General features: G+C 34.5%; 6 protein-coding genes across 13 annotated transcripts; 4 read left to right on the forward strand and 2 right to left on the reverse strand.

Annotated features, from left to right (window-relative positions):
* Positions 1-1,512: 1,512 nt before the first annotated feature.
* On the forward strand, positions 1,513-2,367 carry LOC108340067 (uncharacterized). Its single transcript, XM_017577294.2, has one exon. It carries the CDS (start codon positions 1,736-1,738, stop codon positions 2,147-2,149), a length of 414 nt encoding a protein of 137 aa, XP_017432783.1. The 5' UTR covers positions 1,513-1,735; the 3' UTR covers positions 2,150-2,367.
* A 785-nt stretch (positions 2,368-3,152) lies between these two features.
* LOC108339009 (transcription termination factor MTERF5, chloroplastic) lies at positions 3,153-6,155 on the reverse strand. Of its 3 annotated transcripts, XM_017576140.2 has the most exons (4): positions 5,997-6,155; positions 5,798-5,899; positions 3,671-5,304; positions 3,153-3,480 (listed from the first exon to the last, which is right to left on the reverse strand). In XM_017576140.2, the coding sequence occupies exons 1-3, from the start codon at positions 6,015-6,017 to the stop codon at positions 5,188-5,190; spliced, it is 240 nt and encodes a 79-aa protein (XP_017431629.1). In that variant the 5' UTR covers positions 6,018-6,155; the 3' UTR covers positions 3,153-3,480; positions 3,671-5,187. The 3 variants fall into 3 exon arrangements, with proteins under 3 accessions (XP_017431629.1, XP_052734272.1, XP_052734273.1); XM_052878312.1 differs by lacking the exons at positions 5,798-5,899; positions 5,997-6,155 and having other exon boundaries at positions 3,671-5,190; XM_052878313.1 differs by lacking the exons at positions 5,798-5,899; positions 5,997-6,155 and having other exon boundaries at positions 3,153-3,494; positions 3,671-5,190.
* Positions 6,156-8,615: 2,460 nt separating this feature from the next.
* LOC108340839 (protein disulfide isomerase-like 1-4) lies at positions 8,616-12,432 on the forward strand. The gene is made up of 12 exons (XM_017578441.2): positions 8,616-9,344; positions 9,459-9,588; positions 9,956-10,121; positions 10,276-10,394; positions 10,503-10,583; positions 10,871-10,957; positions 11,077-11,151; positions 11,288-11,356; positions 11,433-11,513; positions 11,590-11,724; positions 11,868-11,924; positions 12,024-12,432. The coding sequence occupies exons 1-12, from the start codon at positions 8,755-8,757 to the stop codon at positions 12,192-12,194; spliced, it is 1,761 nt and encodes a 586-aa protein (XP_017433930.1). The 5' UTR covers positions 8,616-8,754; the 3' UTR covers positions 12,195-12,432.
* Positions 12,433-14,590: 2,158 nt separating this feature from the next.
* LOC108339778 (vegetative cell wall protein gp1) lies at positions 14,591-15,583 on the forward strand. Its single transcript, XM_017576984.2, has one exon. It carries the CDS (start codon positions 14,864-14,866, stop codon positions 15,365-15,367), a length of 504 nt encoding a protein of 167 aa, XP_017432473.1. The 5' UTR covers positions 14,591-14,863; the 3' UTR covers positions 15,368-15,583.
* Positions 15,584-17,438: 1,855 nt separating this feature from the next.
* Positions 17,439-23,318, reverse strand: LOC108339018 (uncharacterized). Of its 6 annotated transcripts, none has more exons than XR_001833094.2 (6): positions 23,168-23,318; positions 22,674-22,896; positions 20,893-21,068; positions 20,408-20,699; positions 19,809-19,953; positions 17,439-18,004 (listed from the first exon to the last, which is right to left on the reverse strand). XR_001833094.2 is itself a non-coding variant. In XM_017576156.2 (5 exons), the coding sequence occupies exons 1-5, from the start codon at positions 23,232-23,234 to the stop codon at positions 19,890-19,892; spliced, it is 822 nt and encodes a 273-aa protein (XP_017431645.1). In that variant the 5' UTR covers positions 23,235-23,318; the 3' UTR covers positions 19,573-19,889. The 6 variants fall into 6 exon arrangements, 4 of the variants coding, with proteins under 4 accessions (XP_017431645.1, XP_052734275.1, XP_017431647.1 ...); XR_008249125.1 differs by lacking the exon at positions 17,439-18,004 and adding an exon at positions 19,573-19,635; XM_017576156.2 differs by lacking the exon at positions 17,439-18,004 and having other exon boundaries at positions 19,573-19,953.
* On the forward strand, positions 18,038-19,294 carry LOC128196734 (uncharacterized). Its single transcript, XM_052878251.1, has 3 exons — positions 18,038-18,043; positions 18,860-19,057; positions 19,115-19,294. The coding sequence occupies exons 1-3, from the start codon at positions 18,038-18,040 to the stop codon at positions 19,292-19,294; spliced, it is 384 nt and encodes a 127-aa protein (XP_052734211.1).
* Positions 23,319-24,053: the final 735 nt, after the last annotated feature.

Below are 24,053 nucleotides of genomic sequence, written 5' to 3' on the forward strand. Positions count from 1 at the left end.
TTTTTTTTTTGCTGGGTCTTAAAAAATTATGGATTGATACTGATTTTGATTTTTAAAATATTAATATAGGTGTATTTTTAATGCTCAGAGAATTCCAAAAAATTCAACAAAAAATTTGGACTCCAAAATTGTAGATAAGTATGCCTATGTGCAAGGATGTATTTTGTATCATTTTCTGTTTTGTTTTTTTTTTTTAAATTTCCTTGTAGGTGTCTCCTTTTCATTTTTTTGTTGTTTCTTATAATATGTTTTTCATATAATTTTTTTTCCTTATTCTATTTTAACTATTTTGAACTCTTAATGGTTCGTTTACTAAAAAAATTAGCTAATGTTTAAATATTTTGTGATAATATACAATTAAATAGAATTGTTTGTGATTTAATAGTATATAACAATCTCCATGAGTTATATAGTTGAGTATTCCAACATTTGATTGATTTTCATATATTTAATAACAAAATATGAATTAAAATGTTTTACTGCCATTTTACCAAAACTCAACATGAATGAAAAGATTTCCATTGGAAGTGAGACTTTTATACGTAATTTTATTTAGCAGATTTTGACACTTCTGATGGAGAATCTCTGAGTGCAGCCATGGAGAAGGAAGGATTAAAGAGAGTCACAATAGGAGGCACAGAAAAAAGGAGAGAAGGCGTGAAAACTGAGATGATTTTGAATTAACATCACTATGATTTTCACATATAGTGTGTGAGGCTAAGGAAGAACAGAATGCATTTGGTATTCAATTATTGCATGCGTTTTGTGCCCTCGCAATAATGTGACGGAGCAGGCCAGCAATGCCCTTTGCTGGCCCTCTAAGCTAAGCCAACCTTATGCTTTAATTAATTATCGTTTTCCACTTTCAGACAAAGCAAAGTACAAAACTTTTTTCTGATAAAGTATGAGAAGCCTAATAGTGTCAAGCTGAAATACCCAGCTGCATTGAATACTATGCACATATGCAGATTTTTCCCACCCTTTTGAGATGGGTGGTTATTGCTCTAATTATGCAAGGGTGACAATTAATGTTCTAATCTTCTTTCTGCTTACTCTGTATTGTATCTGTATGCATTAGAGTAAGACACTTGAGCACAATCATGAAAAAATAAGTACTCTTGTTCTTACTCGAGTATAAGGATTATTTCTCCAAGTGCCTGAGTGAGTGGACCTTTTTCTTCACTGAGGAATTCATTTCGATTACAGAACAATACATTCATGGGTGACATAATTTTCCAACAATTTTGTTTCTGAAGTTGATAATTTTCCATATGGTGTCCCTTAGTTAATACTTTTACCATCTACCCCTTCCTCCTCCAATAAAGATATCAGCATCATTATTCCTCAAGTACAAGCATAATTTTTCTTAGAGCCACCTCTAGCTAATGAATAAAGCAATAAGATGGTGTTGTTATCAGAACAACTATGACAGTAATGCCACTGCTGCTTCAATCAATGCAATCTTTAAATGGGTGTCATTGTGAACCATTTATATACGTGTGTAACATATAGCCATGGGCAGTTTGGGAATAGCAAATGCTTTCAATGTTGAGGTTGGGGTCTGTTGAAAGCAAAATCCACAATTTTGTTCCCTCTCCTATAATTAGTCCAAGGAACAACCACTTCTTCAGAACCTCAACACATTTATAAAAGCCAGAGCAACCACCTACAAGTTTTTATCCAAAAGCTACTCTTTCTCTGATTTCAAGTGATCTACACAAAACAAAAGAGAAAAATGAGTTCTATTGGTTTGTCCTTCCTCTTCCTCCTTTCTCTAGCAATTTTCTCTATTGCTAGAGGGCAAGAAAGGGCCCCTCACGGGCTTGCTTATGAGAGTCCCATAGCTTTTCCACCAGCAGCATATGATTTTTTTCATCCCAATGCTCAAAAGCCTCAGACTAGAGACTCATGTGCAGCATCCAAATGTTCACCGCTGCCTCTAGCAGCTCAAGTGGATGGCACTCAAATATATCAAAACAAGGCTTCAGCATTCCAGAAAGGTGGGAAAGATATCGGAGCTGGGGGTGTAGCTGCCATTATCACTGTTTCTGCTTTTGTTGTGCTTTTAGCTATGGGAATCTACTATGTAAAGGTCACTCGCCAAGCCAACATGAATCGAGCATGTAGTAGTGTTCAATCTCATGTTTGATGTACTTTTGTTTAATCACTTCACAACCAAGCTTAGAACAAGGCATAAATACTCTTTCACTGCCTTAATTCCCAAAAAAAATCGTTTCCTTGACCATGTGTGTATCTCATTTTCTTATTTCTTAGCACTAGTTCCATTTCCAGTGTTCATGATTAACAATGTAACTACGGCTGTCATAGTGATTAATATCAAATTTGGATGTTTTAACAGTTATTATAGTTACGTGTTTCCAACTTCCTACTAACTACTGAAAATAATAAGATAGTTTCGAGGCCAGGCAATATCAGACACAAAATAGCAGGTCTACTGCAGAACCTGGACATAATCAAACACATAGAAAGAGTGCTAAAACTTACATTCTAAAACTTCCTTTGAACACATTCTAATTGGTTGAAACTCACGTGACCCCGAGAAGAGTTTGTACTGGAAAAGAGTGTTAAAAAATGTGTTCCTATCATCTCTCACATAAGTTACGAACATGAATCCTGAGCTCACTGCAAGCAGACAATCGATAAACTCATTCAGAGTTTTGAGAGGCTTCTCGTCTGTGATACTAAACCGAAGATTTTATATTGACAACGTTAAATATAAAAATTACTTTAATAAAAGAAACATACGATAAAATAGATCTTCATGTTTCCCTTTATAGACTTCATAAACGAAGACATTTCCATGAAATACCTGAATAAAAATTAAAATAACGTTGAAATGACTTATTAGTGGTATCTATTTGATATTCTTATCAATTTCCCAACAAAGGTGGTCAATTTCCATTCAAATTCTAAACTTTTGTTTTATTCATTTAAATAGCTTTCCTCGTAGAGAGCTTGAACATGAAAACTGTCTACACTCCAAAGCCATATAATTACAGCAAAACGTTGCTTATCAGTGTGCAAATCATTAAGTGCATTTACAATTTTATTGGCAACAGGCAACTAGGGAATGCTAATTCATAGAGACAATGTGAGTAAATTCTCATATTCAGATATTAGAGTGCTGCAAGGGAGAAAAATCAGGTATCTTGATTCAAATATTAAAGCAACAGCCAAGTATTGCAGAATACATTACATTGGTGTTCAAACATCACTAGCTGTGTCCATGTGCACAACCATTTAAAAATCTAAAATGTCAAGGTAAAAATAAGGCCTTGTATGGTATGTTTTGATATCACAATTACAAGAGATAATATTAAAATAAATTTTCTCATAACATTTGTACCATCCGCGTGAGCTGAGGGACTTTATCAAAGGTCCAAATGTCTGATCCACTGTTTTGTTCCACTTATGAGCAAATTCAGAACGTGATTTTTTTCCAAATATAGGTTCTCCGACCTGGAGAGTGAAAGCTGAAAGGTTATAGTTTAAAAGTACCAAATCAAAAAACAAACTTATCTGCACCTTGTGTGTCAAAAGGGGGTCTGTAGACTTGCAGAAAAATAAAATAAAGTTTTCAAAAAGCAATTTTGAGGTAAAAGTTTCCAAACACAAATCATAATGGGATCATAAATTATCAAATACTTACTGTTGTTGGTCCCAAATTGCCCAGGCTTCCTGTAGAAGAGTGAAAAAACAGAATTGAAGGTATGGTTATGCCTCCAGATAATGACCCTTGTATGCTACTAATAACTCCTCTGCATTTTCCCTGAACTGTGATATATACTTGTCCAAAAACATCTCCTCAGACAAGCACAACACATGAATATAACTGGGGACTTTCTTGCAGAGATTTTTTGATTTCAACAGCTGGAAGACTTTATATCGAGGAAGCACGCGATCCTCCATGCTGTACATTAAAATCTGAGGCTGGTGAATAAGGACTGACTTGGGCAGCATAACTGTGTGCAAGAGGAATTTCATTCCAACTTTCAACTTCATCTCTGATGTTCTGAACAAAGTCGGGGTTCTCTTGAACATTTGTAGGCCCTCATCGTTGGAAAACCCAAAACTATTAATTAGTTTCAGCTTTCTCTCAAATGTTTTATCGCTCAAACAACTTAATGTATGAATTGCATGGACAAGCATTCTTGAATTTTCACGGAAACCCAAGTCTACAGCTCGAGAAACACGGTTTTGAATAGTGGACTGCTGTGCAATGAAAAGCCTTGGGTGAAGTTTGAGTAGCAATGCAAGATGAGTCCCAAGAATGCCACACCTCTCCAAGAAGACGGCATTATCCATAAACCTTTTGTACTTTGGGAGTATCCAGCCACATCTGTGCAACACAAGAATAAAATCTTTCTGGTCGCACACAATTTTCCTAATAGCTTCAACTGAGGGGACCAATGTTTTCTTCAAGCTATGAGTCAAAATGGAGGGATTCTTTGAAATGAAGCTGCATAACTCGCGACCCTGGAATCCAGACATCTGAAAGAACTCAATTTTGGATCTTAAGATTTTGTCAACGTCTGTAAACAGTATCTGAGGTCTTTGACGAATCACAGAGAGAATCTGGCTTTGCGAAAAGCCTATTTGTTTGAAGAAAGTGAGCACTGATAAGGGGTTTTGAGGGAATTTGCCCCGTGAAACACGTTTGGAGATATAAAGGGATTGGGTTTTGGAGAACTGGAAGTTGGAATTTAGGTAATCAATCATTGAAGTGGTTTCGTTGAAGTGTAGGCAACGGCATTTAGTTGAGAAAGAGAGGAAGGATGTCAGAGACTGAGAAGAGAATTGATTGAAAAGTGAAAATAAAAGAGCAGGGTGTGACTTTAGAGATTGCATTAGTTTAGTGAACGAGAATGAATGAATGTTTTATTTGGCGTCAACGAACAAACAAACTATTTCTTAGGTTGTCTATTTCGAATTTCCAGCCACCAAAACGTTGTCTGTCTCCTAAATCAGGTATCTTGATTCAAATATTAAAGCAACAGCCAAGTATTGCAGAATACATTACATTGGTGTTCAAACATCGCTAGCTGTGTCCATGCGCACAACCATTTAAAAATCTAAAATGTCAAGGTAAAAATAAGGCCTTGTATGGTATGTTTTGATATCACAATTACAAGAGATGATATTAAAATAAATTTTCTCATAACATTTCTACCATCCGCGTGAGCTGAGGGACTTTATCAAAGGTCCAAATGTCTGATCCACTGTTTTGTTCCACTTATGAGCAAATTCAGAACGTGATTTTTTTCCAAATATAGGTTCTCCGACCTGGAGAGTGAAAGCAGAAAGGTTATAGTTTAAAAGTACCAAATCAAAAAACAAACTTATCTGCACCTTGTGTCTCAAAAGGGGGTCTGTAGACTTGCAGAAAAATAAAATAAAGTTTTCAAAAAGCAATTTTGAGGTAAAAGTTTCCAAACACAAATCACAAGACTTCCAAGTTCAAACCCAGTTTTAACCAAAATTAAATGTACAACCTTTCATCATACCACAGATTAAAATACAACAAACAAATAGCCCTTCCCAAACACAACAAATTGTGGATTGTCTGTTGTATAAGAAAAATGACAGCCAAACTTGAAGGGTAGTTATAATTTAAAAGTAAAACTAGCGCAGGCCACACCACACCACTTATTCAATCAAGAGTCAATAACAATGTGAATTCATTTGGTGTATCTAGTATCTGTGATTCCATCTACACAATTAGATAAACTGAATTGACAGGAATAAGGTAAAGAAGGAAGGGATAAGCGAGTAGTACCTGAGATTGGTTTTGGGAAATAGAGGCGTAGATGTATCTGCGTTGCTCAAACACAACCACCCCCGTCAATACCACTCCCAGTGAAGCTCCCAGAAGCCGTTCCTATTTCAAACCCAAATCCGCCATTAAAGTCCTCACCTTTAAATTGAAAGAAAACAAAAAACCTAAACTGATAATATTCTGATAGAGGAACTCGTACCTGGGTGAGAATGCTGATCATCCTTTCCTTTTTGTTTGTTCGCTGCAACAGATTTATCGGAACAATACTTCTCCTTCAAATGCCCCTTCCCGATCTTGCTTCGGGAAAAGCCTACGCTCCTCACGACGTCGTATTCGCCGCTTACTTCTCCCTGCTTGGGCCTGTTTGTTGCACTGCCCAAACCACTAGGCCCAAAGGATGCACTCCAACACCGTCTTTTGAAGGTTCTTTATTTTTTTTATTTCTTCACCCCACAATTTCTTTTGGAGAAAACTGTCTCTAATCAATGGTGGTATACTAGTAGTAGTAGTGTACAAGTGTTTACAATGTGGTTTACAAACCATTTAAAGTGAACATGGTGGATCCCAACAATATTTTTGGTATAATTTTCTTATGTTTGTTATCTAAAACTTTTATGGATTGGGTAATTCCATAATACGATTTAAGATTTTTTTTTTGTCGAGAAATTTTGTGAAAGGTAAATATTGCACTAATACTATCTTATTATTTATAATTATATAATTTGGAAGATATTTCTTTTATCGACTTTAAATAGGTTAATTTGTAATTTGAAAGGTGATTTATGACTTTCATATCAGCCAATTTCAATTTGACTTATACACAATAACTATGATAGATAATATAACATACAGTGTTTAATTTTAGACTTGGAGTTTACTTTTAAAATGTAATTTCTTTTAAAGATATTTGATTTAATATATATGAATTTGTCTCACAAAACTACCATACGAGTTCAATTTTAGAGTAAAATATATATAAAAAAAATAACATGTTGAGACTTATGGATGAAATTGATTATATTATAAATTTTGGATCGAAAATAAAATGTTAAAGAGTATTACAATTATATTTTTTATATTTTTATGATTCGTAGAGATTTGCTTTAGGAAATACAATTAGACAAATTCCAATATTAGATAAGTTATATTCATACAATTTTACATTATGGTTTTTTTTGTTATTAATAGGTTGAAATTATCATGTAAAGACTTTTTAATATCGTTTTATTCTTAAATATTTTAAGTAAGATGTCTTCATATCTATATCTCATTCTCAACTGAGTAGAGTTGTGAATTGTATCTGCAAAAGACACTCTAATGTAGAAGTCAATCGAATTATATGAGTGAATAATGTAATGAATATGTAATAATTAATTACCTTGAGAATAATGTTATTTTATACTAAACTTATGAGCCTTTACATGGTTGAGCTTGAACTTGCAAACAATTACCTTAATTAACCTTCATTAGTGACTTATGTAATCTTCCTTAATTTTAAGTCATTTGTTTAGTCAACCAAAATTATTCGAGTCATCTTAGTTGAGAATATTTAAACTATCATAGGCTAAAATGTTATAGGTTGTCATAGATTGAGATATACCTCACCATCATAGGTCAGGATGCTCAAAGCCATCTTAAATCATGATGTTTTAGACCATTATAGATTAAAATATTTTAGACCATCATAGTTTGAGATGCATTAGGACACCATAGATTGAAATGTATCAGAACAATATATGTTGTGATATACCAAGCTAACATAGAGTGTGATGTACTCGACCAACATAAACCATGATTATTTTAAATACATATACTACACTAGTAATTTATACTAAATACGGTTCAAATAAGAGTCTTAAAATATCGAGATTATTTAGACTATAAGAAATTAATACGATACATAGTAATGCAAAATATGTATTACCGACTTATTAATATGATATATGATAATATTTGATAATTAAAATTTCAAAATTCGTTAATAAAATTAATTGATAATTCAAATTTATCGATAAATTTATTTATGTCAATAAAATTTATTTGATAATTGAAAAAACTTTTAATTTTGGTTTTTTTAAAAAGTTACACTACCTTCGTGATTTTAAAATCACATTACTTCACATTAAAAAAAAAATCCTTGTGAATAATTATTATATTTTTATCACTCTATCCCATCCAACAAAATAATTTTGGATATTATCAATTTTAAAGTATATTCGGGACATTAATAAATTCTCCATTGTAGATCTTCTACATGCACATTTTAATAATCCACACAACCAACGTCCACATGTTTCTTTTCTTTATATTGTAAGATCGAGACACTATATCAAATCCATAACACTCATTAATTATGAGTCATCACCTTTTATCATAACATTATATTCCATCTAAATTTCTAAAACATTAAAATTTGATACACCTAACAAACAACCAATTCAAAATAATTTATCACATTAGTAATTCATAAACAATTTTCAAATAGTCCTATTTAAAACCTTCATTCTATTTTCTATTACTATTTTTATTTTTAAATTGATAAATTAAAATCAAATATTAATCACACAATCCAGCAAGTCCTTAAACTAATCTAAGAAAAACCAAAACTATACTACTAGAAAAAAACTTTTCTCTTCCTTGAATAACTATTGTGACCTAAAATAAGAGAGTAATATTTGGATCACACACTTTTAGACGTACAATTAAATGATAAAATAATCATTTTACAAAAGTTATCATTAGGTGATATTATTTTGCAAAATAAAGATAATATAGTAAACAAAAATAATGCAAAACTTAATGAACAAAATAATGTATTGAAATAAAACATTTATTATGGAATGAGGAGAGAGAGATGTCGGTCAAAGGTTGATGACTCATACTGAATTCATTTACTTCACTAACTCCAATTTCTCCCATATTCACCGGCGTTCCGTTCGATCTTCATCGCATCCACAATGTTAACTCGTAAAAGATTCCTCCTTTCGCTCTCACTCGCCACTCTTCTTCTCTTCTCCTCCCTCTCCCTCTCTCTCTCCGACAAGCCCTCTCCAAACGACAACAAAAACAAGGAAAACGACAACGATGACGATGAAGATCTCAGTTTCCTCGAGGAACCTGACGACGTCGCCGCTACTTCGCACCGCGCCCAGTTCCCAGATCCCGACCACTTCAACGGCGATGAAGACGACGACGACGACTTTGGCGACTTCTCCGGCTTCGACTCCTCCACCGAGGACGCGTTCAAGGAGCCCGCGGTCGACGACAAGGACGTCGTCGTTTTGAAGGAGCGCAACTTCACCACCGTCATCGAGAACAATCGCTTCGTCATGGTCGAGTTCTACGCCCCCTGGTGCGGCCACTGCCAGGCCCTTGCGCCTGAGTACGCCGCTGCCGCTACCGAGCTCAAGCCCGACGGCGTTGTTTTGGCAAAGGTCGACGCCACCATCGAGAACGAATTGGCGCACGAGTACGATGTCCAGGGCTTCCCCACTGTCTTCTTCTTCGTCGATGGCGTTCACAAGCCTTACACTGGCCAAAGAACCAAGTAAAATCGCTGCATTTTTTCGATCTTGGAATTTTTCTTTCAGTTGGCGTGGCATTGTTTTTGACTTTTCAATTCGAATTGACTGTTTGACTTCTTTGTTGCACTGCAATGTAGAGATGGTATAGTGACATGGATCAAGAAGAAGATAGGACCTGGTGTGTCTAACATAACCACCTTGGATGAAGCTGAACGCATATTGACCGCCGAAAGTAAAGTTGTTTTGGGCTTCCTGAACTCTTTAGTTGTAAGTTTTCAAACGCAATTTGTTTGTTGAATGTATTTGGTAATTTAAACGACTTTTAAGGTAATTTGTGTAAAAGTTAACAAACTTATCATACATGGTAGTTTGTAACTAGATGATAATGCAAAGTCAAGTGCTTAGATTGTGTTCTCTTACGTTCATCATGCTCATACTAAGGTAAGTTTTGTGTAAAATTAAGATACAGTGATAGACTGCCTCATTTCCAAATCAATCCATTGTAAATAAAAGGGCCATTTGTCATTGTTGGTTTTCTGGATTAGATTTGATTGATCCGATCTTTGCTAATCTATCATACTGTTAATTGTTAGGCTTGATCTTTGGTTAATACTTATCCGTTTATAATGTGCAGGGTGCTGAGAGTGATGAGCTAGCCGCAGCATCAAAGCTCGAGGATGGTGTCAATTTTTATCAAACTGTGGTACCTGAGGTGGCAAAGCTTTTCCATATTGATGCTAGTGTTAAACGCCCTGCTTTGATCTTGCTCAAAAAAGAGGAGGAGAAACTCAACCATTTTGGTTTGTTCCTTGTTCTTCTCCCTCCCTTCCCTCTGAAAAAAAAAAAGTGATATTCTGTTTTTTATTTTTTTGTAAGAAACTCAGATATATATATATATATATATATATATATATATATATATATATATATATATATATTTCACTGTCTCTGCAGATGGCAAATTTGTGAAATCTGAAATAGCTGAATTTGTATCTTCCAACAAGCTTCCTTTGGTTACAACTTTTACAAGAGAAAGTGCCTCTGCAATATTTGAAAGTGAAATTAAGAAACAGGTAATTGCTTGCGTTATTTATTTTTGTTTTCAATGTAGCAACAATTATACCTTGAAAATGGAATCTTGACTGACTTCTAATCTTGTGTGTTAAAATTTTCATTTTTAGTTGTTGCTGTTTGCGACTTCAAATGATACAGAGAAGTTTCTTCCAGTATTTAAAGAATCTGCAAAACTTTTTAAGGGCAAGGTATTTCCTCACGTGATATTACTTGAATAATTCTGTTATTTCATTCTTTCGTGAAGTCTGTAGACAAATTTTGTATTGCCATTGCTGAGTACTGAATCTTCAGATATCTCAAATTTGACATCTCTTACTGTTCATGAAATAGTCCCAATCATTTAAAAATTGAGAAATAATAAATTTCTTTTTCCTTAATTTTAATTATAACTCATTCACCCACCCTTCCCCCACAAAACTTAGTTTCTGTTAAAGACTCAATAATGTATTTTCTACTGTACAATGTTCTGTTGCAGCTGATATTTGTTCTTGTGGAAATGGATAATGAAGATGTTGGAAAGCCGGTTGCAGATTATTTTGGTATCACTGGGAATGACCCCAAAGTAATAATTTCCCTTCATTTCTTAATTTCATCCTGTGGTTTAGTCATGAGATTCTGCACATGTTATGTTGTTTAGACTCAATGTAGTATACTAAGTCACTGATGAAATTTCCAATATAGGTACTTGCATACACAGGCAATGATGATGGAAGAAAATTTTTGCTTGATGGGGATGTGTCTGTTGACAAAATAACGGTACTCTTCTTGCCCTTTTTGCCATGGTTCATTTCTGTTACTACATAATGGAACAAGCACAAATGTTTTCTTCTATGTTTTAGTAGGGCTCATAACAGATTGTGGCTAAAAAGTTGTATTCTTTATTTCTTCTCAGGCGTTTGGAAATGATTTTCTTGAAGACAAGCTAAAACCTTTCCTCAAGTCAGACCCAGTTCCTGAAAGCGTAAGTTATTTTGTTGTCCATCCATGTTTTATTCGCCAAAATTTCATACCTGACATGTTGGCTTACTTGATGACAGAATGATGGTGATGTGAAAATAGTTGTTGGAAATAACTTTGATGAAATTGTCTTGGACGAGTCAAAGGATGTTCTGCTTGAGGTACAATGCTAACCCATTAGTTTCCAACTCATGTATTTGCTGTGCAAATTGTTCATGTTAGTTGTCGTATTATTAGATTTATGCCCCCTGGTGTGGTCACTGCCAAGCTCTGGAACCAACATACAACAAGCTTGCTAAACATCTTCACAGCATTGAGTCTATTGTTATAGCCAAGATGGACGGAACAACAAATGAGCATCCCAGGGCCAAGGTAAACACAAATTTAAACTAGATGTTGACAGAATATAGTATATAGTCTGTGCTATTGCTGTTCTCAATAATTGGCATTGCTCTAACTCTTGATGAGTTTTGAATTTTAAAAGTACTGACTAAGTATTTTTCTCCACTTTGCAGGCTGATGGATTTCCCACTCTTCTCTTCTACCCAGCAGCAAACAAGAGTTCTGATCCTGTACGTATGAAACAACTGTGCACAGTATTTAGCTTCCCGTATCTTCTTATACTATATCATGAGATGATTTAATATGTATCTGTTTCATGATGTATGCAGATTCCTGTTGATGTGGATCGTACGGTGGTATCTTTTTACAAGTTCCTCAGGAAACATGCATCAATCCCATTCCAGCTCCAGAAACCAGCCACAACTTCTGAACCCAGTAGCGATAGTTCTGATGTGAAGGAAAGCCAGAGCAGCAGCACTGATGTGAAGGATGAATTGTAAGAATTGAAAGGCACTTCTATTTACGAGAGGTACGGTTCAGACAGATGATAACGGAGTGAAAAGGTGCTTAGCAAAGGAATGATTGGATGCGAAACACTCTGACCAAGACAAATAGCCAAGGACAGGGTAGTGGTGAAACGAGGTAACATATGTATTAGATTCTTCAACTTTAATGTCTGAGTATTAGAATTTTGGGCGAGACTTTAATCTAAAAGAATTCTTCGGAAATTTTATTTTATCTGCTGTCAATTTTATTTCGGTATTAGAGTATTGGTTGTGTTTTGTTTTGATAAAAACTATTGAATAATAAGTAAAAAAAAAATAGAGCTTTCATTGAAAAGTGAATTTGCCATGCAGCTATTTATTCTATGACCAACCATTCCAAATAAAGTTGGTAGACATTCCCAAACTACCGACAAAAGGACATCCATAAACTCAACTATCAGTCCATCACCAAATAGCAACCATTCCAAAATGAAGGGTGGTACTGTCTGATTAATGTTGTTTCCATAAGGAGTTGGGTCGTACAAATTGGGAGTTAAAAATAACTTTTGAAACAATTTAGAAATTAAAATAACTTTCGGAATAATTTGAAAGTTATCTGAATACACAATTTGGAAGTAATTTGATTTCTGGATTACATAATTTGAAAGTTATATTTGAGTGTTTGTGAAATTTGAAAATCTTTTCCTAAAAATGAATGGTTTCTAAATTACATAATCTAGAAATATTTTTTGTTTTTGATTGAAATTTAAAAAAGAAAACAAATGAAAAAAAAAGGTGTGCGGGTGGTGCAGGTAGAAACTGTCCTGAAATTGCAGTTGGTTTGTCCTAGTCCAAGTATGGATCGTGGGTCCATGGGCTAAAATGGAAAGAATGAAAAGAAATTCAAAATACTTAAAAATCAAAGACTTTCCCGAATAAATTTTGAAAGCTTTCCAGAATAAAATTTTTCAGAATTTCCGAAACAATATTTTCATAGCTGAATTTTTGAAATAAAATTTTTGGAACGAAATTTCCAAAATGTGATTTCCGAAACAGAAATTTCAAAATTAATGAAATGTATTTCGAAATGGAATTTTCGAGAAATAAAAAAACCTTTCTAGAATTCATAAAATATCTTTTGATATGGGTTTTTCTATATGGAAATAACTTTTTGAAATATATGAGATATATTTTGTAAAGAAGTTTTCAAAATGGGCATTTTCTTTCTTTTTCTCCCTCTTCAAAATCCTCCATTTTTACTTCTTCCTTTGAAGTAGTGATGCGGTGGTGGTGGTGGAAACTGTGATAGTGGTGATGTGTTGTAATGGGAAAAGATATTCTAATAATTTTATAATTATTTGACTTTTATTTAATTGATTTGCATATTTAACTTAATAATTTTTTCATGATAACAAAAGGAAAAAAGTAGCTTTGAATATTATTTTAATTAACTTTGAAAGGTATAATACAAAGGAGACAATTATATTTATACTTTTTCTGAACAAACTATATTTTAATGAAATAAACTACAAAAAGAAATTGTTTGATTATGGTGTAAAGTATCCATCACATAACGAGTCATATATTGAGTTGAGATGTTAAGCATACTGTCCTTTTTAATATAATTTTACAAGTCATCTTAGTGAGTTCAATGTCCGTCTCCGACGGCACATAACAACAGCGCTAAAATGATGCAATTAATAATCACTGTTTTTTATTATTTCAAATTAAAGTAACGAAGAGCAGTAACACTTTTAAGGTATACATAGGGAAAATGGTGCATGTTCTGTTACACACGACACAAACAAATAGAGACAAAAACATAATAAGAAAAAAAGTGAGAATTCCAGCTTAGTCAAAGTAAACCATTAATTATATGTACGATAAATAAAGAAGTCTAAGCTTTGAAGTTTAAACGTAACTTTTATTTAAGTTTTTTTTTTATCATTTCTAAAAGTTGACTTAGGCCACAAAACCTAAATACGTAAAAAAAAATTATATATATATATATATATATATATATATATATATATGTATAGATGTATATACATAATTTACAAGTGCGTGATATATGATATACATTAATATTTAATTAAGTATTACTTTTATAACAAAAAAAATATCTGCATCTTTGGGTTGACATTAGAAAACTTTCGAGGGAATTAAGTGCTGAATTACAATTTCACGCTTCCCGATATTTTATCCTACAACGTAACTTTTACTTTGAAGCTACCTTATACTAAAATCAAATAATAATAATTATAATAATAATAATAATAATTAATTAATAATAAACTAAGGTAGTGTTTTTTTTCTTCCCTTTCTCCAATCCAAATACACCTTAAAAGCTGTCCAAGTGCTTCTTCCCATGTATCACATTCACGTCACTTCCTTCTCAAGTTTCCACAATAAACAGTAAAATACTGCACTTTCCACTCTTCTTTCTTCACTCCACGTGTCTTTCATCGCCGCGCCGATGAGATTTCTTCCAAATATACGCCGTTCGATCTGCTGGAATCGCGAGGGATTACCCCTTATAAACCCCAACTCATCATTTTCTGTCCGCACACTTTTCCAGATCTAGCACTGAATTTCTCCGTTCCGTTCAAAACAGTTCATCCTTTTCTCACACACTTTCAATATCAGATCCAACATTCTTCAATCCAAACTCAATTCCTCCTTCAATGGCTAATCCTTCACCCGCAGCGTTCTCCGCTCTTCTTCTCCTTCTTTCTTTTTTAGTCAACATCGCTTCCGCCGGCGAATCGCCGGCACCGGCTCCGCCTCCGGAATTTTCTCCCTCTTCTCCTCCTCGACATTCTCCTTCTCCTCATGTTGCTCCTCCTTCCCACAATTCCCCTTCCGAGCCGCCTCAATCTCCGTCTCCCGCGCCTTCTCATCACGATTCGCCGCCCGTTCCCCCGCCTCAGGAAAATCCATCTCCTTCGCCGGCTTCATCACCGTATCCGGACGCTGCAGATGACGGCGGAGTCAACCATGCCGATTTGGCTGGCCACAATGGTAAATCGTCCTCAGAAGGAATGAGTTCCGGGAAGAAAGCGGGAATAGCGCTGGGAGTGATTGTCGGTGCTGGCGTGGTGGTGTTGGGCGCGGTAGTGTACAAGAAGCGCCGCCAGAACATGCAACGGTCCCAGTATGGATATGCTGCGAGGAGAGAACTTCTTTAGGTTGACCATTCGGTATTATTCACCATACTGTTCTAGGTTTTTTTTAATTCCAATTCTATTACATAGTATTCATAACATCTGAATGATTTGAATTTAAATTTCATTTACAAATCAGAAATTTGTTTTGTTGCTAGCAAGTAGTCAAATGTAGATCCATGTATTGAATTTTGAGGACTCTTTCTTAGTCAATTCCACAGGAATCCCTACCATTGTTTATTTTTTCGTGTGTTTTTATTCGAATGACGTGATTATTTGATTATACTGTAAATTACTTATATTACTTCAATTTCGGTTAACATATATCTCTAGAGTGTATATTTTACTTTTATTGGATGGATTCAAATTTATTATATCAATTTTTTCTTTCTCACTTCCTGCCCCCAACATATCTCATGTCATTTAATAATACCTATGTTTTTAATTCACTTCACCAAATACCCTTCTAAACCCTTGATTCACCAAATACCTTTCTAGACCCCTAATCGAGAGGGACTCCCCGTTCTATTGTTTTCTGTGCTCTGATGATAATTCTGGAATATTTTTGTCGAAGTTGACGTACACTTCTATTCTGTTGACGTATGCAGGATATTTGAATCCAGTATGAAATCCTGATCGTGATTATGATGGTTAGCAAATAAGTCTATTGTGTGATTAGGATTTCGATTTTTATATTCACGACTTTATTGGAAAAGAAAGAGTCAATTTCTTCAATACCCTGTTTCATAAGTTAGTTGAAATCATGTCATTTTTTTATGAATATATTTAAAATATATAGGCATAACTTATATAATAAGTTTATAATTAAAAAATATATTCACATATATAAATTTAGTTTGAACTGGGTTAGATCAATTTTCAAAATCAAATACGAAGCTCGATCCAATCTGATAAAGATGTTGTAGTTTTTATTTATTTATTGAATTTCAGTGTATTTGTTTTCAATTATTTGGATTCTTTTATTGATTGGTAATTGCATTAGTTAATTTACTTAGAGTGCTTTAGGTAATTTAAATGCTAATTGCATTAGTTAATATATAGACACACATCTTCTTCAATCCCAATCAATACAGGTATGTAGAAAGAAGTGTTCATGGTTTGACGGAGGCAGAGTAAATGCATTCTGGTTGGTACCTATCCATTTTGGATGATGGATCACGGACCCATCTTTAATTGCGCTTCCACTCTTTCAACACTTTATATCATTCATTGTCAGTAGTTATTTTATTGTGTTTGGTGTATTTTTTTTGGAAATATCTTTATATGTTTCGTAATAATAATTATAAAAAATTCAAAAAGAAAGATAGTGGGGGTAAATCGGTAATTCACACAACAATCACTATAAATCACCCACTTCTCATGTCATTCCCCACTGAATATTTCACAGATAGTCCACATTAAATACACATAATCTTCATAAATCAACCTAAATCAATCCTCTAAAATGTAATGAAATACCTATACCAAACAAACTGTTCCATGTTATGTTTTTTGCCTTTTGGAAACCCTCTTTATACTTAAAATATCAAGCGCTTACTTTTCTTCTATGTTTTTCACCATTAATTTTTAAGATTCCATTTAACACTGTATTTCTAAACTAAAATGTAAACTAAATTAAATACTTTTACACTAACTAATTATAGTTATTAAGTTTATCTATAATCTTTTTTATACAATAAAAGAAATACTTTTTTTTTATCAAATTATATTCAATATATATATTCAGGATGATATTCAACTTTAAAAATAACAAATTATAGGAATGGAAAACTTGGATAAATATTGATATTTCTATGTTGGTTTGTATCGGTTTAAGTATATCAGTTTTTAGTTATTCTTAAATGAGCCAAATATTTGGAATTAGCAAATCGGTCGGTAGACCAATTCTTGTCAAACCAGCCAGTAACATTTTACAAATACACTTTGATATATATATTTATATCCAAAAAAGTTGAAGATACAGGAATTAAGCTATTTATTGCTTGATTCACCGAAAATTGATATTGGGTGAACAACTAACTAATCTTGAGTAGTTCCAAACCAATAACAAAAAGTATCAAAGTTGACAAATAACCAATCTTTGACATCGTTTATGTCTGACAAAGGACGTGCAACAAAATAATTCTGTTAGCACATTAAACATGAAAGGTTATAACAGTCCTTGATTACTTTATCTCATTAAGTAGTCTCAAATTCAAATTCGAGCTATGCAAGTATATTAAATGAAAGAACTTCATTGTTTAGTGCAATCCTACCTAATTCAGATAAAAATATCTCCATTAGATAATATGAAAAGAAAACAACTCCAAACTCCAAGAGTCTATTAAGAAACTCAAATTTGCAGGTTTACCCTTGATCAAATGAAAATTATAGATTCTCTATTCAGGGTACGTTTGTCTGTGTTTATTTAAAGATTTTTTTAAGTTCTTTAAAGTGTTTTTTTTTTATAATGATTAGAAGTATAATCTCAATATTTCTGATATAAAATAATCTTCTAAAATACTGTTGAAAAGCCTGTTCTGTGACGCAAGACGCAACCCAGTTCAACATCCATATCCAGTGGTTGCTTTATGTTTCAAAGATGTTCGAATATTGAAGGAATCCCACAGTTTACAACGCACTACGGTCATAATGTATCAACTGCAAGAACAATAACATGAGTGAATTAGCGAAATGCAGGTTTTTACCGTAAATCTTTTTGGACGAAGGTCCACAACTCTTCTTGTAATGGTTTTGTAGGTCCCAAATACAGGTTTTCCCTCAAATTTGGGTTGCTTGAATCTTTTAAAACATTGCGGCTATGAAACATGCCTAAACACCATGCTAACACAATTCAATAAAACTTTTAAATAAGACAATTAGTTACCTATACAGTATTTCAGTTCTACATAAAGTTCTCTACCAACAAGGCAAATGAAAAAAATGTACTCAGCATGAGCAATCGTGAAGCTAAGGAATCGATTGCAAACAAGTAAAATAAATAAATTGGCGAACAATGCTAATATGACATTTGAGGAATAAAAGAGCAAGTTGAAGAATGGTATAAAAAAAATGCCCCTAAAAGTAACAATCCGATATTAGTATTTGTCGTACCAACAGCTCGAGAAGCCTAAAATGTGTAAACAAAATACACTTGATAACATAATGAAACAATATGCCTAGTTTAAAAGTAGTGTTTAAATTAGAAAGCAGCGATGGTCGCATATACAATGCACACTGTTTCACGAGAATTAGTTTTGGCTCGTTTAAGATGCAAATCAAGTCCAATGTCATAAATCCAAGTATAGCTTCTTTGAATGACAGAATTGAAGTACCTCAAGTTTTCCAAAATTACTGACTGTCTATCTAATTAGATAACCAAAATCTTTTTCTTCACAGGAAGTATATCAAACTAAAGGATAGAACTACTCACAACCTAACAATCAGAAAGAACAAACCAGGGCGTTTTATTCGTAACTAGTGTGAGTCAAAAAATCAATCAAATGAAGTCTGCAGAGTGAACAGACTGGGCAGGGGCTGTGGCTGGGCTGGGGCTGGGCTGTGGTTGGGGCTGGGCTGTGGTTGGGGCTGGGACTGGGGCTGGGCTGTGGCTGGGGCTGTGGCTGTGGCTGGGGCTGTGGCTGGGGCTGGGCTGTGGTTGGGGCTGGGGTTGGGGCTGTAGCTGGGGCTGGGGCTGTAGCTGGGGCTGGGGCTGTAGCTGGGGCTGGGCTGGGGCTGTAGCTGGGGCTGGGGCTGTAGCTGGGGCTGTAGCTGGGCTGGGACTGTGGCTGGGCTGTGGCTGGGCTGTGGCTGGGCTGTGGCTGGGGCTGTGGCTGGGGCTGGGACTGTGGCTGGGCTGGGCTGTGGCTGGGTTGGGGCTGTAGCTGGGTTGGGGCTGTAGCTGGGTTGGGCTGGGGCTGGGCTGGGGTTGGGCTGGGGCTGGGGCTGTGACTGGGCAGTGGCTGTAGCTGTGGCTGGGCTGGGGCTGTGGCTGGGGTTGTTCAGTTTCCACTTCTACCAATTTAATTAGTCATGTTAATAGCCCATGGAACCTTTCAACACTGTAGTTTCTTATAACCTGACATCATTATTGAATGATACAACAAGCTCATAAATCACGTGAGAAATGTAGCCAAAAATACAAGTTTGCTGTCTTACCAGTCATGTCAAATATGTTCTGCACTAATGATTACTTGGTATTTAGGGTATAGCCTTTAACACAATAATAATGCTATCCACAAAAAATATTCTGTGAATTGGATTTCACTAGACTGTCTACATTTCCATAGCACCTGCTCAAGATATAAAGATGTTTTATGCAAATGTATTGATGAAAAAAAAATAATATAACCAAGTTGAAGCACAACATCATCGATTTTTAACGTATTTTTTTTATGCATCCTAGAGATTCTATAAAACATAAAGCAGACAATGGGAATAATTTGCCTGGGTGATAGCTTCTCACTTGTCAAGCGAAAGAATTGTTTGATTTTGCAAGTGGGACATTAGGTCTACAATGTCACACTGAAAATGAATCACAACTTATTTAAGAGGTCACTGTCTCAACGAAAGAATGCTTCTCCAAGATGGAAATTGTCTCTTCCTTTGCACTGCAAATGATAGGTGAACAAGAACACTTGATTTAAGGCAACATGAAACTCATACTCACAAAATATCAAATATACATGGCAACTAAATATTATGAACAGGTTTGTTCAAAACATGTAAACTCAGATATTGCATCATTCTGCTAGTAAAACGTCAGTTTTGAGCCACTATTATTACTTAAGAAAAGGCTTCAGACAGGAATGATGGCCGTGTTTTATATGCATTTTGCAGAGGTCCACACATTATTAACTGGAGAAGAGCTAATGAAAGTTCTCCCAACTGGATGAATTTGGTGTCATCATTTTAAATGGTGAAATATTATAACAGAAAAATCCAAGCATTTCCGTCGTATATTGGAGTGGAAAAATGATATAACAGAAATAGTTTTGACATCTGCATCTTACCGCACAGTACATGTTTTAAACAGTGTAGTATAGTAAAGTTTAGACCAGCTACCTTCCAGGTCTAAGTATCCTGTATCTTTGTGGTGTAGTGAGGTCCACAACTGTAGAACCTGCACGACTTGATGGAATCAAACCACCATCATAAACAAAAGCACAGTGTTCCCAGAGGTTTTCAAAATCTTTGGTGGAAAGACTACTTGGCTGTCCACTTAAGTTTGCACTGGTGAGGGCTAAAGCAGTTTCTGAAGCACGGGCAATGGTCCTGATGAAATTGCAATCAGGCACTCTAACTCCTATACTATCCAATCCTGGGTTCAAAGATCGTTCAAGAACACTTGACTCTCCTGCAAAATATCAAGGTATACGTACTATGAGACAAGACAATAAATAGGATCTTTATAACAGAACCCGAGGTACACAGAAGATATTTTGACAACGGGATCGAAGAAATAGGAATAAATTGCTGCATCCTAAACTTTGTTAGTTGATTGCTTTAGGCATATGTTATAGACTACTCTGCATATTTAACTCACAAACCTCGTTTTAGTACAACTGTAACAGGCCCAGGTAGGAGGGAATCAAGCAGACCATGAGGTAAATGGTCAGTGACAGCAAAACGGGTTATGTCTGATACGTCGCCAACACAAATAGCCAGAGGGCTTGTGTGTCTACGGCCTTTGATCTCATAAATCCTGTTAACCGCTTCCAATGAGCTGCCAACATGCCCCAATAGAAAGTAAGAGGTAACCATTAATCATTTAGAATGCAATTTAATAGAGACATAAGAAGGTGTAGACACAAGAAAACACATTGCATTAAAACAAGAAAACATTGCATTAAAACAAGAAAACACGTAGGCATTCAGTGTTGGGTTTAGACTAAACTTAAATGAATTATCCATTGGAGACTTACTGGTAGTTAATGAATTGGCCGTTGGAGTCTTAAGAGTAGTTAATATATTAGCCACTGGAGACTTATTGGTAGTTAATGGGTTAGTTGTTTATAGCCATTTTTATCTGTTTTGAGTACAACCATCAGAATATGTGAGTCTATTAATTGTATTTGTTGATTGCATGAATGGAATAAGAACAAGAGCTAAATCAAGTTTTTTCACAAGAAGTTTGTTGTCTACAAAGTGGTATCAAGAGCCACTTAATCAACTACTTGAAATGAAGGGAGAGGCTCACAACACTCAAGGTAGAGGACGATACCGAAGAGGTAGAGGAAGCGATCTTAGTGGTAGAAGAAAAGGATAGGAAAGGGAGAAAGAACAGTCCAGTCAACAAAATTAGTACAAAAGAGAACAAGGTCCATGGAGAGGAAGTCAGCCAAGACACTCAAATGTTGGATGCTTTCAAAATGGCAAGTATGGCTATTATGCAAAAGAGTGCTACACGTATAAGTGCTTCAGTTGTGGTAAGGTCATACGTTTTACTAAAAATTGTCGATATGATGGAAAAGAATAGACAACCAAGCACAAGCGAGTGGAGAATTCAGCAAGACAGTCAAGTAGAGTAATTAATGTATTAGCTGTTGGAGACTTATAGGTAATTCATGAGTTTGTTTGTTTTGAGTACAACGGTCAGAGTGAGTCTATAAATTGTATTTATTGATTGCATGAATGGAACAAGAGGTGAATCAAGTTTTTTCACAAGTTTGTTGTCTACATTTACAACGATGGGAATAATGTGGAGCCAACTTTTCTCCCATATGATGTTTATGAAACTTTTTTTATATCTTACGGAAACCTGTATGAAATGGATATAAAGCAATTATTCATCTGCTTCCTTTTAGGAAGATCGAATTTTACTGACCCAACATTTCATTGGATATATTGTCAGGAAATACTATGAATAGCTTAATATTAGGTTCGTAGATTAAAACAACAGAAATGTTATAGAAATTCAAAACTCTTATACTCCTTTTTGGTAGAGAAAAATAAACTCTAGATTTATATTCAAATACAGAAATTAATTGAAATTTCACTAGTTTAGGGTGCAGTTATAACTTCATTCTTTGTTAATGCTATACTATACAATAGAGTTTTCATAATTTTCCAGCAGAAGGTATTTCCGTCTACATTTTTTCTCTATGTTGATTATACCAAGCTTGAAGTTAATTTTCAAACATAGTTAGAACTAAAATCCAAGATAGTACAACTGCCACAACCAATGTTTCTTACATGTACCAAGAAAAGTATAAAATGCAACACAGAAGAAAAAAACTAGAGGGCCAGAAACGCAAGTGAAGCTTCAAGGACTTTAAGCATCTACAAAGGCAATATAAGTTTTGAAGCAGAGATTGAAATAGCAGCATACCAAGCATCACAAGCAAACCCATAGAGTGTATCGGTGGGTACCGCTATGACTTTCCCAGCTTTCAAAGCTTCAACTGCCTCTCCAGCATAGGCATCCGTGGCTGGATGAACCACCCCATTACCCATATCACAATTTTCCACACTGCAAGCCATGTTTTTCGAGAAACCTCTTCTCAGCCCGTGACACTGCTGCGAACGTCGAACAACTGACAACCTGCGAAACCCTGAAGCACAAGTGTCACATATAGAGCTCAAGTTTAGAGTTGACCAGAAAAGGTAAAGTAACGCATAAAATTGGCATTTTTTTATCCAAAATGCCACCAAAGAAAGCATTATTGACCATGAAATTCAAGTGGGCATACAAGAAGTTAAAAAAAAACGTTGAAGTATTACAAATTTGGTTTATTGATTGACCCACCAACTGTTTGATTGAAGTTTGAAAAAAAAAAACGAAAGAGAGAGAAGGGACTGACAAGGGTCGTGACTAAAGGTCACCTCGGAAGGAGAAATTGGAAAAGAAACTAGTGTTTAGGAGAAGCAGTCCTTGCGCAGAAACATTCATGGTATGCAAAATCTGTATTCACCTATGCTCTGCTCCATAGTCACTACTACACGAAGACCTTATAGACACTATGTGTTCCTTCAGTTCTTCACTTTCTACAAATTGTTTTTCTATTTTATTTTAAAATTAAATATATTTTACGTTCTTCTAAAATTAGAAATCATTCTATTTAATTCTTTTAAAAAATATATAAAATATTACTTTTCATCCTTTAAAAATTTTAATCACTAACTTTGATCATAATGCTAATAGCATATATTTTACAAATCTTACCTATTTTTGTTTTTAAGCATTATTTAAACATCATTAAGAATCACTAAAACGTTGAATAATTATTTGACTCTTCATTTTATAACCCTCGGATTGTGTTCGGTAAAACCAATAAGATAATCCAAAATATATAAAAAAATTATCAATTTTAAAAATATATTTTTTAAACATTTTATAATGTGTACTTTGAAAGCTTTTTAATATTTAAAAAAAAAGAATAAATATTTAAAAAAGATTCTTTTTTTTCATTCCATCTTAATAGAAAGGTATAGGAAAAAAAAATAGAGGTGAAAACAACAAAAACCTTCGACTCTTCAGGCATAAGACGTGTATTTCGGCTAACACATGCAAACTTGTACCATTTCCAAAAATGTTGCATAACATTCATATTTTATTATTTATCTTATGGACATCAATATTCTAAAGCTTCATCTTAGACTAATCTCACTCAGAAAAAAAATAAAGTCTGGTCAAAAATTATTTTCACCAAAAATCAGATTTGGACAATATCAGATCATTTAAATCTTAGATCTACTACATTATTTATTT

The sequence above is a fragment of the Vigna angularis genome, chromosome 5 (genome assembly GCF_016808095.1).
Source record: "Vigna angularis cultivar LongXiaoDou No.4 chromosome 5, ASM1680809v1, whole genome shotgun sequence".
Taxonomy (NCBI): Eukaryota; Viridiplantae; Streptophyta; class Magnoliopsida; order Fabales; family Fabaceae; genus Vigna; species Vigna angularis.

Bases quoted from the DNA above. Each gene is read 5' to 3' on its own strand.
- LOC108340067 (XM_017577294.2), top strand. From the start codon at position 1,736: ATGAGTTCTATTGGTTTGTCCTTCCTCTTCCTCCTTTCTCTAGCAATT.
- LOC108339009 (XM_052878312.1), bottom strand. From the start codon at position 4,869: ATGCAATCTCTAAAGTCACACCCTGCTCTTTTATTTTCACTTTTCAAT.
- LOC108340839 (XM_017578441.2), top strand. From the start codon at position 8,755: ATGTTAACTCGTAAAAGATTCCTCCTTTCGCTCTCACTCGCCACTCTT. The intron at 10,122-10,275 runs GTTTGTTCCTTG...CTGTCTCTGCAG, and splicing joins GGAGAAACTCAACCATTTTG to ATGGCAAATTTGTGAAATCT. The intron at 11,725-11,867 runs GTAAACACAAAT...TCCACTTTGCAG, and splicing joins ATGAGCATCCCAGGGCCAAG to GCTGATGGATTTCCCACTCT.
- LOC108339778 (XM_017576984.2), top strand. From the start codon at position 14,864: ATGGCTAATCCTTCACCCGCAGCGTTCTCCGCTCTTCTTCTCCTTCTT.
- LOC128196734 (XM_052878251.1), top strand. The intron at 19,058-19,114 runs GTAGCTGGGGCT...CTGGGGCTGTAG, and splicing joins CTGTAGCTGGGGCTGGGGCT to CTGGGCTGGGACTGTGGCTG.
- LOC108339018 (XM_017576156.2), bottom strand. From the start codon at position 23,234: ATGAATGTTTCTGCGCAAGGACTGCTTCTCCTAAACACTAGTTTCTTT. The intron at 21,069-22,673 runs GTATGCTGCTAT...GCATGTTGGCAG, and splicing joins GGGTTTGCTTGTGATGCTTG to CTCATTGGAAGCGGTTAACA. The intron at 20,700-20,892 runs GTTTGTGAGTTA...GATATTTTGCAG, and splicing joins TACAGTTGTACTAAAACGAG to GAGAGTCAAGTGTTCTTGAA.